Below are 13,952 nucleotides of genomic sequence, written 5' to 3' on the forward strand. Positions count from 1 at the left end.
CCGTGAGCCAACAGTGTTGTGTTGCAATAATTAATGTGATATTAATAACGTCACCAGTGACAGTCTCACCCAGCAGCCGTGTCTAAATGTCTACCAGTCTTCTGAGGTTGCTGCATGCTGCTGCCTCATTGCGCTGCCCCATCATGACTCCTTTAGGGAGGATTAAACCAACAGACTTTGAGCTTTCATGTGGTGATCTGGGATTGTGCGTCGCACACTCTATCACTCTCCTAATGGATTCCAACTATGTGGGACATGAAATCTGAAATCTGACAATCTGAGGAGAGTTAAAAAACACAAACCCGGCTCTCAGGATTCTTCCAAGTGTTCTTGGTGTTTGTTTTTTTTTGGCTTGAGGCATTTTCTAGCTAATTCAATCTCTCGTTCACCATGGAAACCATTTTAGTGCAGTTTAATGGGGCCCATCCCCCAATCCTTCTCTTCCATCTATGACCCGGCATTGGTGTTGTGTTTAGAGATTAGGTGCTTGATCGTGAGTACCTGTCACCTAGTAATGTTGCATATCATGTCATTTAGACAGGGACAGGACACTGACAAAAGTCCATTGTTTTTAACTGAGTCTGATAAAGTTACTGTTTTCACATTACTGTTCAGTAACAGCGCAGTAATATTTAATTGTAAAGAGGTCATATCATTGGGTTTCAATCTCATTTCTAATTTAATTTCCAGATAATAGACTGGTAATAATGGTGTGTAAATGAGGTAACATTAATATGCAGGTATTATCTTTTTAATAGAATGACAACATAAAAAGGCTTTGCACAGATGACAGCATACAATCACTACACCCGTGGATGTTTATTTTATTCGGTTCGTGGTGTAATCATTCGGAACAATATCTAATGGTGAAACTGCAGAGTGTAACATATGCTGGGCTCCTCTTACCACCCCTCCGTTTACCAAGCATGTCAGGGAACGTGTATTTGAATAAAGGGCGGATGAAGCCAAATGCTAACTTCAAGTGGTCACAGAAGGATGCATTTTTATGCCAGGTGTGAACAGTTGTACTTAACTATGATCACATGCCTATAGTATGGCTGGGAGGTAATATTATCTCCCAGCCATTACCTGGATGCTTCATTAGAAATAAGATAGGTCTATTACCATGGTATATTTTAGCTATAATCTAAAGTGTTACTGAAAAATGTACTGGGTGGAAAGGGAAGCACAAGGAAGAGCAGAGTGAGAGTGTGATATGGAGGGAGGGAAGGAAGTGAAGATCCTCAGCGTCTGCTCAGGGCTTCTGTGTAAACAAGACATATAATATTCAACACCGTCACTCCTGTGCAGTTTTGTCAGAATTGCATAGCTTGCATTAAACCACATGATAGTGAGGGTCATATATATATATATAATCTAGAGGCTTCCTCGTCACACACCATCATTTCACCTAAACAGCACGCACGCACACTGCAGCGACAGCTTTGTGGTCACTGATCCCTGACATCCCCGAGGTGTGCGTGGTGGGGGAGGCTGCCAGTGTATTGACAGGCCGTCAGGAATCAGCCACAGTGAGCCATGATTGGTTGCATATGTCTCTTAGTTTATTGATTTACATGTCAGGTAGTGGGGGGGATAGAGGACATCTTCTGCATATTCCCAAGGTTTTGGGGAGTACTCTGCATATGTACTGACTGCAGCATGTGTGCAACACCAATGATTTTTCTATGGGTGAACTGAGGTGTGGTGATTTGGATAATTTATCTTTCTTTCTCCTCTCTTTCTCTGTTTTTCCCTGTCTGTCATTTTTTCCCTCAAAATCAATCAAACAATCACACAAATCCCATTTCCAACATCCAAAAATACACATGCAAAAAAACATATACACAAAAGCTGGAAATGCTTGTGTGGCAATGCCCCACAAAATAGGTCGCATCATCGAGGGCAGCCCGGCAGACCGATGTGGGAAGCTGAAAGTCGGGGATCGAATATTGGCCGTCAACGGATGCTCCATCACCAATAAGTCGCACTCGGACATAGTGAACCTGATCAAGGAGGCCGGGAACACAGTTTCGCTCAGGATCATCCCCGGTGATGGTAAGCATCACATGGCTGTTTCATAATGCAGTGTATGATGTGACTTATTCATGGTTGTGGTGGGAAGAAAAGGGCACTGCTGATATTCACAGGCAAGAGCACTTTGCAACAGGGTGTGAACCCTGGTTGTTTCAGAGTGAGTCACTGAGTAGGAGTAAGTTGCCCCCAGAGACACAAAACTACTGGAGCAGTGCTTTGCACCAACTCTTCTTTTTGTTTTTGTCACCATTTTGCAATATCTTGTCAGCCCAAAAGGATTTTTAAAAAATACTGCTCTACACGGCTTTAATCAAGTACTTCCTCTTGGTGTTAATCTCTTCTTTTTTAACGGAAAAGAAACAGAGCGGCATTTTATCTCAGTGCAAGGCAGGGTCTTGCCGAGTATTAAAATGCAGAAATAAATACAAATCAAACAATGAAATAACACACACTTTAAACGTAGTTCATGCTTATGTATACATTTACACAATGTAATTACGTGAACAAGACATTCCATGTTTATTCGTTACATATTGCGTATCCTTTGGGACTCCTTTTGTGACACCGTACGGAATACTGTGGTGCCAAGTCGACGCCATCATGGAGATTCTACTGTAAGCGTTCAACAATACCAGTGGGACAAAACTTACACCACCTAGCCAAAAAAGTCACACACTTGAATTTATGTATGGCCGCTTTTAGCTTGATTACGACACACCCTCTCTGTGGCATTATTTCAATAAGCTTATACAATGGCACAGCATTTATTTGCATATGTTAATTTTTCACCGACTATTATCTATGGAGAAGTTGGACCGCTGTGTTAAGTCTTCTCCTGCACGTCGCAAAGACTGCCAATGGAGTTAAGGTCTGGACAATTAACGTGTTAAAATAATGATTCATTGTCCCTGAACAGTCCGTTGCCTACCTCTTTATCCTCCACATGAGGGTCGCGGTGTTGCTTGTGCCAATCCCAGCTGATATAGGGCGAAAGTGGGGTGCATCCTGGAGACATCGCCAGTCCATCACAGGGACAACACTAACTTTAGAGACGACGGTCAATTTAGAGTGTCCAAGTAACCTATGCATGTATTTTGGAATATGGGAGGAAACGAGAACTCAGAGAAAACCCATGCACGTTTTGCATGTTCTCCCCGTGTGTGGGTTTTTTTTTCCGGGTTCTCTGGCTTCCTCCCACAGTCCAAAAGCATGCGATATGGGGATTAGGTAAACTGGTCACTCTAAATTGACCGTAGGTGTGAGAGTGAATGGTTATGTTATATTTTTATTATGCTATATGTGGCCCTGCGTTGGACTGGCCAACTGTCCAGGGTGTACCCCGCCCCAGCTGAAATTGGCACAGCACCCCCGCAACCCTCCTGTTGAGGATAACGTTGTAGAAAACGGATGGATGAATCCTGGCATTGTCATCTCGGATTATAGTCATTCAGTATATCAGCTGATAACAGATGATAACACTGACCCCACAGGCTTTTACGCTGAGCAAAACATTAGCATAAGGCACAAGACTTCCTCTGTGTCTTGCAAGGGCAGCGTCAAAATCCTACAGTTCTCGTCAATTATCACACTCAAAGTGAAAAAGGAAAGAAAGAAAAGCACTGACTCAGCACGTGGTCCAGCTCTTGGCACATGCCATGGATTTCGCTTCCATTGACCACTGCAGTGACCTGCTGGCAGATTCTTCAGAATGCAGCAGTTCATCTGGTCTTTGTGCACAGCGGTGCACCGACCTCCACTGGCTAATCACGGTCAATTCAAGCCACTTATGCTCATCATTCAACACTTTGCAGTCATAGGTTTCATAACTCCCTCTCAGCCTCTGCAAAACATTCACATTTTACTTTTTTAGTATTAATAACAATGGCTGCCATGCCCCTGGATAGGTGGTAGATTCAAATAGAAATTTAACAATTTGTGAAGGGCTTTTACTATGGGTTTTACTTTAACTATGGCACAAAGGTGAGGGCACAAAGAAGGGCACAGAAACTTGACTGAGCTATCCAAGACGCTTGGCTCAAGAACTCAAAGTTTAAACACGAAATGTCAAAAAAAGACAAGAAGTAAAACTGCAATGCTTCAGAAGAAAAGAAGATCAAATGGTCTTGGGGCCAAAGGATCTCGTCAGGTCAGGAGGGAGCCAGTCAAGTGATGAGAAAGTCCAGCTTTTTGGGGGGAAAAAATTGAAATTATTCAGTCAGGATGGGTAATAAAAAAAATTGTAACACTTTAGATTAGGGAACGCATATTCACCATAAGGTGCTTACCAGCATATATAAGTAGCATAGTAGCCCTTTATTAGTAATCATTAAGCACGTATTAACACCTTATTCTACCTCTATTACAACATGAATTAAGATTTTTGCTACATAAGGTGTTAATACATGCTTAATATTTACTAATAAAGGGCTAGTATGCTACTTACATGCATGTTAGTAAGCAACATTGATCTATTACTTAATAGTGGGCTACCTAAAAATCAATTCACCACACACTGTAGTCTCACATTTAAATGTTTTGCTTGTTTTTTAATGACAAGTGAAAAGTGAGTCTTGACTTCAAAGTTTGTTGATGTGCACTCACGCACGCACACACACACACTGATATTTTACACATGTTATTTAAATCAAGCTGAATTGAAAGAGCTTTGCAGCGACAGAAACTGAAGCCGAAATAAGACGAGAGGTGAGAAGTGGGAACAGACTCCTACACAGGCACGCGCTCGCTAACTCACATCCTCAATGCAAAGTGTCTGGCAGTAAGCGTTGCATGGTTCTGTCAAAAGGGAGTGGTGACGATTTTGTTTTCTTTTCTGCCTGATTCTAACTTCACATTATCTCAAACGATGAAAACTGCCTGTTTTCTAGCAACGAGGAGAGAGTGAAAGAGTGCCGATAATGCTGCTGCAGAATACGGACCGAGTTGTTGTGCTCATAGAAACAAACGTGTTCCCTTGCTTTTGATGAGCTGGCTTAAGAAAGTCGTCACACTGCAGATGTCTTTTATATTTCCTTTACTGTTACATCACAGGCAGTTAGCATCAGTTTGAATAGAGTCACTTGTGGGTGGTAAGGCTGTTCTCATGTGTATTATACTCATTTTATTTTTGATCATTTTTTATTACCAGAATCTTCCAACGCTTCTCTGCTGACCAACGCCGAGAAGATCGCTACCATCACCACCACGCACACACCTCAGTCCACAGAGTTACGGTATGAGCTGAGCGCACACTTTCTCTAAAAATATGCAACTAATTCAACTCTCTTTCGGATTCTTCATTAATTTATCTCTCTTTTTTTTTTTTTTTTTTTAATAAAGGAATAACTCAAAGTCCAAAGGGGCTCCTCCTCCTCCTCCCACACAAATGCAGACACAGGTAAGAATTCTATGATTTTTCATCAATACGTCAGTTACCAGCTGTCAGTCACAAACAGACTGAAGCTATAATCAGAGCAGAGGTGGATGGATTTTTGCAGTTTCCTTCTCATCGACTTCGGCCGTTTTTTTAAGTTGACTAATGGCCCTTTTAGTTGTTGATTAACCCACGTTTTTAGGATTTTTTAGTCTTTTTAACTGAACAGTTCGGCATTGTTTGGTTTGATTCTTGTGTCAGGTGTCTTGCTCATGACGGCACTAAATGCAAATTAAGCACGCCGTGCCAAGGCAAAGCGAGTCGAGCCCGTGGGAACACGCCATATTATGTTGCTATTAAACTGTTTCATTTTATCAGATGATGAAGAAGACATAAGGCATTAGAGGTGTGAATCTTTCAGAATCTCATATGATTCAGATTCTTTGGGTCTAATTGCTGCTTTGGGCTAATTTGAGGGTCTATTCTGCTGTTCTGTAATGTAAACACAAGTAAAGCCAAGACGAACTTTGTCATTTATTTTACGCTAAACTTGCACAATCACCCTGGGTGTAACCTGAAACACACACAGAGCAGTCAGCTCAATTTGTGGCGAGGTTTTGAATGGATTTAGAAGCTTTTAGGATAAGTATCACAATTTTTACATTAATGGATATTTTTCTTCATCATGTATCTAATTTTCCAATATCATGACGGTATAATTTAAAGAGAACCACTCAAAATTCAATCAGGGTATATCAAATCAAGGTTCATTATGAACTACTTTGCACATAAAGTTATCTTTTTGGGGCACATTCTAGGTGGGGGTGTCATATCCAAATGTTTTCAGGACTTCTGTGGTCCACTTAAATCGACTCAAAGACACAGCTCTAGGATTGAGTATTTCTGTACACAAACTTTAGAAAACACTTGAACTTTTGAACCTTTAATTGGGCCTCTGCATATCTACGGCGCAAAAAAGCATCTCTATCATTTATTCATAGAAATCCATCCACATGAAACTATGTGCAAAGGAACTTCAGAATGAATCATAAATATTTTACCGTTATTTGAAGCTTTATTCCAAATTTAAAACCCTAAAGATTTCTTTTGTTTTTTTCATTACCTCTCTCTGCTGCCCGCACTTTTAGATTTACACATTTAAGTAAGTCAGTAGACGTTCATGTTGAATTCAGTTTTGGACAGGATAGAGTTTTTTCTTTGCTGACTGTGGTCAGTTTGGTTCCAGCCCTTGTGTCGCCCTTCCTGAGTGATCTGTACCCAGCTCACAGGATAAAGCCACATAAATTATGTATGCATTCCAATGGCATTGTAGCGCCATTGACATTTTGTGAGTTTCTGCGGGACACAGCTCGATTTGTCCCAACGTTTTGGTTTCGACTTCTGTCCCCACTCTGCCATGGATTAGTCATTCCTCCTCTTTCTTGTCCCTGTGTGACTCTATTTATCTCGTCTTTTCCATCTCACAGGATGCTGAGTTCTACTCTGTGGACCTTGAGCGGGACAGTAAAGGTTTTGGCTTCAGCCTGAGAGGAGGGCGGGAATACAGCATGGACCTGTACGTGTTGAGACTAGCGGAGGACGGGTCTGCTGTCAGAAACGGCAAGATGAGGGTATGAAACTCATTAAAAGAAATCGTTTGTGTCTTTTTCTTAAATGTCACATCTTCTATAAATCTTGACAGTCCACATTGCCCTTCAGTGAAAATGCTGAAAACACAAAAAAATACTTTTACACTGTAAAGTTAAAGCTGATGTGGGAGGCTAAAGTGAATTTGCCTACTGTTTCACTGTAGCTGCTTCCTGCAGGTCAATTCAATTAATTCTGATGAATCCATATCTTAAAGGTGCATTATGTAATAAATCTAAATCAACTGGCCATAAAATCCTCCTAATATGTCACAGAGACTCAGGAATAATGTTCATATAACAAACTGAACTCACCAAAAACAACAGTACAGACAAAATATTTGCATAAAAAAAATATTTTGCAGACTGCAAATCATGTTTATGTTTTGAAATCATGTTTTGGCATGTGGCGCCACCTACTGCCTTCTACCAATCATTTCAGTCAGTCTCAGCTAACGGGCAACCACGGGTTGCCAGTTACGTCAGAAAACAAAACCTAAAAGACCTCGGTATTTTGAATTTGATTGTAGTAACCCGTTTTTGGCCACATTCTTACATATGGCACATTTAAGTCTGTTAGAGAACATAAAATAGGTAGAAGCTAAAATGCATTAATGGCAACGCACTCGTAAAGCTCACTAGAGCTGAGTTAGGGATCTCCCAAGCCCGACAGAATTCGGCCCGAGCCCGACAAGTACATTTTGATTGACAGCTTTTTAAAAGCCTGAACCCTTTTATAGCCTGACATAATTCAAATGTGCGCATGCACACAGCTATTTGCCTTTTGTCAAGAATGAGTCATTTACACATTTACATAGGCCACTAAATAAAATAACTAATATCTGTTAACATCGTAAAATCTCAGCACTCTAAACAGGCCTTGGAGGAGGAGTGGGTTTGACTCCGGGGAGCTCTGTGTCTCGACTATCCACATCTGGTGCACCTGCAGCCATGGCTTGCAGAAGAGTGCGGGCATGAGCGCCTGTCTGAGCGTGACGACATTCTCACCTGGTTAAATTCTGACCAGAGGAATGTTGCGATCTTGTGGAGGTCCTGTATAATCACTTTACACGCGAACCAGTCTTCGTGCCTTTTACGCAGGGGAGTCCAGGGCATTGGGCTGACAGTGGGGTTTCAGTTTCTCACACCAGAGACGCACACGATTAAGTGGCAGATGCTTGTCTCCCTCAAGTTCTCGCTGTGCTTCATAGCACGGCTTCAGAAAGTCTATCAAAAAGCCCAGTGTGTCCGGTGCCTCCTCAGCATCTTTCTTGCGCTAATCGAAACACATTACCTGACTGTTCATTTACCGCACAAGCCGGCGTGCAAGCCCAAGCACAAGCCCGAGTAAAATGATAGAAATTAAGGCCTGACAAGGAGACTTTATGCTCTGTCAGCTTAAAGATTAAATAATGGCGGTCGGAAGACATTGTATGGAACAAGTAGAGCTGCAACTATTGTCAACTATTTTTTTTATAATCGATCAATCGGTTTGAGATTTTTTATGATGTTTTAGCTTCTTAAATATTGATATTTTCTGGTTTCTTTGCTTCATGTTACTAAGAAATCATTAAAACTCAATCATTTTGGTTTGTTGGCAAAACAAGACATTTGTAAACATCAACATTTCCAGATTTGAGAAACACCAATCATCGTTTTTCAAAAATGTCTGAAATTTTACAGACCAAACAAGTACTCTATTTAATCGAGAAAATAACAACAAATTTGTTGACATAATAGGTCAACACATGAAACACCTAATACTAACAAGCTGGAAAGGGACATGTCGCCAGCTGGTTAGTGGACAAATTTCATTCAATAAATCAATTCCCCGCTGGTACTTGCACACTGGGACAAGGACAGTAGTCCATTTAAACGATGTAGTCAATTAACTGTGCATGGAAACAAGGTTAGCAGTGGTTTTAAATCTTCCTGGACCCGGATCCATGTCTACATCTGGATCACCAATTCGTATTTCCTTGAGCCATAACCTACATTTCTGGCAAATTTAATCCCAATCCATCCTTTATTTACAGAGAAAGCCAAACAACTGTGCAATTTCCTACAGTGTTTATATTGTTTTCAGTATGACAAATAGTAAATGGAAAAGCTACAATGGTTATTTAAATATACAGCCACTTTCTTACAAAGCAGCTTTTCTGTAGTTACTGCTGCCTGCCTCTGTGGGGCAGTGTTGCTGTTCCTTTCTGTTCTCCAAGTGGCAACCGGTCATGACATCATCCATCACCGTGGTTCTCAAACTGTGGTAGTTGGAGGAAAATCAGAAATGTTCTATATACTGTATATACCAGGGTGTGTGGTCAAAAATCAGTAATATTAATTAGAGTCACCTTATCTCTTGCGCCATCTTAATCTAAATTCACTATATTAGTTTGTGAAGTATATGTGAGGAAGAGGAGAGCAAATTATCTTTTTGGGAATTAATCTGCCTCCTGTGAAAAGTCTGTCGCTGACTTTGCTCAGCCTATTTACACCACTGTATTTTAACGTTGTTAAAGTGAACTCAATATTTTCTAAAAAGTTTGAGAAAGACTGCTCTATAAGAATCTGAACTCCCATTTTGAAGCCTTGAGATTTGTGATTATTCACGCCATGTTGATGGGTTTTTTTTTTTTACAACTGGGAAATTCACTATGTTTTGCAAATACGTTGATAATAACGTAACTTCTCTTTGGTTTAGGTTGGAGACGAGATCCTGGAGATAAACGGTGAGAGCACAAAAAACATGAAGCATTCACGGGCCATCGAACTGATCAAGAACGGCGGTCGGAGAGCACGGCTCGTCCTCAAACGGGGAGATGGATCTGTACCTGAATATGGTAGGTACACAAACTGCAAATGTAAACACTCACTTCATGTTAATGCACTGCTAATGCCAGAATTGAAATCTTATTACTGGCGCAGAGTAGAATTAAGCTGCTTATCTGCTTACTGCACTGCAGGGACACACTGTTCATGACTGCCATTACTTCACATGATAAATATTTAACACACAGATACTTTGATTTATTAATAATATTATTTAACTGCCGACCATGGATTCGGCACAAGATTGAAACGTCAAATGTTATTGATCAATGAAGAAATGGCTCCCACAAAAGTTTGCTCAGTGATTTATACATTTTAGAATTTGTATGCTTTATAGTTTTATAGTGTCATTTCCTCCCGAGCGTATTCGGCTCTGCTGATTGATTATTCGGTGTGCACAATTTTGAGCACATTGTTGTATTTCTCAGCATTTTGTTTGTTGTTTATCTGGAATCTATTTTTCAGATACTTCTCCCTGCTCTCAGATGGCTTCAGTGGCATGTTTGATTCAGTTGAAAAAAAAAAAAAAAGCTCAGTTTTTATGAACAAAAATTGGCAATGCTGCTATTTTTGTATGGAAAAACCTTGGTAATTCAGAAAAACAGAGACAATTTGTTTACGTTTTTGCTGGAAAAACGACCTCATTAATTCAGAAACAGAGCTTTTTTATATATTTTTCAGGTGAATACCATCCACTTCTGTAGGTTGATGTTTATAAAATGTAATGTTTTTTTTGTCTTTCACTAGAAACACCTTCGTCCTAGTAAGATGAACTGTAAAAACAGCCTCTTGTCTGTTTTATTTGTCCTCTGCTCTCTGTTCCTCCTTCCTTTCTCTCTGATTCTTTCTCGTCACTGGGCTCTTCCTCCTCCTCTCTCCAGCGATGATGACTCCTCATCTCGCTGTTGGTACAATGAGGAATGACAAGATGGGAGAGCCCTGTTTCTACCTAATGGGCCAAAATCAAACCACGGTTTGTAGCCAAAAAGTCTGTCCCAATCCACTCTCCCTGTCATCTTTTTTCCCTTTCAGTTTGACTCACCCTTCCTAGTACTTGCATTCCACTTCGTTTATTTGTGCGTGGGTGTGTTTACATTGTGTACTTGCTTTTTGTCGTACCATGCCTGATTCTAACTTATGTAACTCCACACTCTCCCTCCACCAGCTTCAGACCTTTTTGTTAAGGGACTAATTCAATGCCAGTGTGTGTCACATGCTGCTGTCATTGCAACTTGTCTCTAATTTGGCAAACGTGCAGCCAAACGCGCTTGTTTTTTTGTTTCTGCTTTTTCGGTTTGTTCTCCCCAAAGATGCACATTAAGTTGTTCACCATTTTGTCTTGAATGATTTCTTAGGTGCCTGCTGTGTCACTGATAACCCCACTGCCCTACACTAGCCAATGTGTTGCACTTGCTGTTGTTGCTGACATCACCTTGTCTTTAAACCTGCAGCCCCATAGAGACAATATATTGAAGTGATATATCACTTTGAATGCAATATTATATAAATATATATACATATATGTGTGTATACAGATCAGAGGTGTCAAACTTGCGCCACCGCTTATTGTCACGTTATCATGAAAACATGGCCTGCAACCTCCTCTTCCACAGTGTGTTTGCACTTTTATTTTGAAACTCTGTGAGATATCATCATGATTATATTTATTCATGATATGATATACCATGATGGTATATTGTGTTATTATTTTAAGCTGTTTTAAGATGACCGAACCCGTCTTGACCCCCTCTGCGTTTGACACCTCTGGTTTAAATGTGAAACAGAAAGTTATGAACACATTTTGGTTCACTTCTCTGGATCTTTATGAGGTACATTTATGAAAGACCACATGTATGCATGATTTCCATAAGTCTCGGCATTGACCGGCTGTCATGTCAATGCAAAAGCTCACCTGACCCAACGATGAAATTCGTGTGTCTGCTGAGCACAATGATGTTCAAGGTCTAGTGTGTAAGAATTAGTGACATCTAATGGTGAGACATCAGAGCTCAATAAATGGAGGACTCTGTCACTTGCAACTCTTTTTTCGCATGTGTGCCAGAGAACAATGAAGGCCTTGGCATACCAGAGAGGATGATAACAGTCATGGCCCTCTCCTGTCTCCCATGCTCCTTGCTGTTTCCTCCTACATCCTTGCTGGTTTATGTATGGGGTTTATGTGGGCAGAGCCATCCTTGCTTATTTGCATAGTAAGCGTTTGCTTCAAAATGCTACGGCTGCAGTAGAAACATGCTGGCGCAAGATGGTGGCCTACGGAAGGCTTATTCTAATGGCTTTTGCAAATCAACAGCATCATAAATAGAATTAAGAATAATTTGGATCAATGCATCCTTTTTGTTCACATCACGTAAAACTAATTTGCAAGGCGAGAAAAATTGCTTTGTAGAAAGAAAGCGATGTTAGCATCCAGTGATGATGACATCATTATTCTTAATCAAAAAAAATACCTGGTTATAGCCAAATGAGACAAGAGCTTGTTTGGATGGAACTCACAATACCAAACATGCTATAAACATAGTCAGTTAGACAGATATTCCTTGCATTTATAGATAGATAGAGCTTTCACATTTCACTAACTGTCCAATAGTCACTTGACAGGCTTCAAACTTAGTAGTTGACTTACTAAAGGCAACTAAACATGCAATCCGGACTTTGGCGGTGTTTGGACGAGAAATGCAGAGATATCAGTTGAAGTGTCACTTCAGCCCCATCTCACACAGTGCAACAACCTTTGCGACCAGGTGTGCAGGGTCTTTAGGCTACGAAATCTAAACAATTTTTATTTTAAAGGGATTACAGGCTTATACAAACCACTTATGGGCAGTAAATACATCTCTCCTTAATGTTACACACTGGACCTTTTAGGTGTTCTCTCATGCATGCTCATGTTGTGAGGTATTTCTATTCAACACATTTCTTCTCCTTTTGCCTCTCATGTAGACGGCAGCAATGACGGGCACCCTCCCACACCCGGGGCACAAAACACTCCGGAAGTGAGAACTCTGCCATCCAACAGCCGATATCACACCTCATTGGAGTCCAGTTATCCACCAGACCTTCACAAATCATCACGCCAGGAGGAGGCTGCGCGTGGCCGAGACGGGGACAGGAACAGGGACAGGGCTGGGTCGGATCAGATGGACTACCAAGGCCGGCAATTTAACCCCAACCATCATCATACCTGGAATAACAATCACAGTAAAAGTTCCCCCCGACAACAGTCTCCAGACAACAGTAACAGCAATAGTAGTGGCAACAAGAAGAGCCGAGGCCGCAAAGTCAAAAAGTCTGACTCGGAGAGCGGCATTTCTAAACTCCTTAAGACTCTGAGGAAAGACAGCTCGGGGAAGAAGGCTGCCGCTGCTGAGAAACTGAGGGGACGAGAGCTCTCCAGCAGCAGTTCTACTTTGGACGGGAGGTCTCGGCTGCAGCGCCGCGGCTCCCTTGACCGCTCACCAACCCGAAAACGTGCCTCATCTCCAGATCGTCGGCGGGCCAAGTCGATGGACCGCAGGGCCGAGAGAGCACAGCGGGACCGCACACCTGAGAGGGAGAACGATGACGGAGGATTCCTCACAGTAACTCCTGAACGAAAGTTATACGAGCGGAGGCTCCTCAAGGACTCACAGATGGCTGGGCGGATGAGCGAAGCCACAACCCCCGAGCGCGGCAGCAACTACGGAGACTCCTCATCTCTTTCCAGGGGTCGCACACATGACAGAACCACAAAGAATGGCAACCTCTTGAGAGACTCTTCCTCAGAGCGGAGGGAGGAGAGACATCAGATGAATGGGACGCCGGATAGACGATACAAATTGGAGCGGGACTCTTCCCCCGACAGCACCTACAGCAGGGAGGAGCTGAACTATGCAGTAGCACCCAGACTGAAGGACTACTACAGCATGATGAAGAACAACGTTCCGCACAACAACGCTGCCTACAACAACGCAGGCCAAAACAATAACGCAGCAGCAGGCCACAGCCCGAGCCAACTCCCTGAGCCCAAGAGAAGGCTGTACAAAGAAAGCTCCAAAGACCTCAGCATCTAG

General features: G+C 41.8%; 1 protein-coding gene across 1 annotated transcript in view; it reads left to right on the forward strand.

Annotated features, from left to right (window-relative positions):
• Positions 1-13,952, forward strand: part of LOC310931942 (membrane-associated guanylate kinase, WW and PDZ domain-containing protein 1-like) — a gene marked incomplete at both ends in the record, with an annotated part of 125,899 nt that extends 111,947 nt beyond the window's left edge. The window contains 6 exons of the mRNA XM_083895188.1: positions 1,855-2,058; positions 5,183-5,267; positions 5,374-5,431; positions 6,895-7,038; positions 9,755-9,893; positions 12,844-13,952. Coding sequence (XP_083751314.1) covers positions 1,855-2,058; positions 5,183-5,267; positions 5,374-5,431; positions 6,895-7,038; positions 9,755-9,893; positions 12,844-13,952 — 1,739 coding nt within the window. The remainder of the gene's footprint in view (positions 1-1,854; positions 2,059-5,182; positions 5,268-5,373; positions 5,432-6,894; positions 7,039-9,754; positions 9,894-12,843) is intronic.

The sequence above is a fragment of the Microchirus variegatus genome (assembly GCF_963457635.1).
Source record: "Microchirus variegatus genome assembly, chromosome: 9".
In the NCBI taxonomy this organism is placed as follows: domain Eukaryota; kingdom Metazoa; phylum Chordata; class Actinopteri; order Pleuronectiformes; family Soleidae; genus Microchirus; species Microchirus variegatus.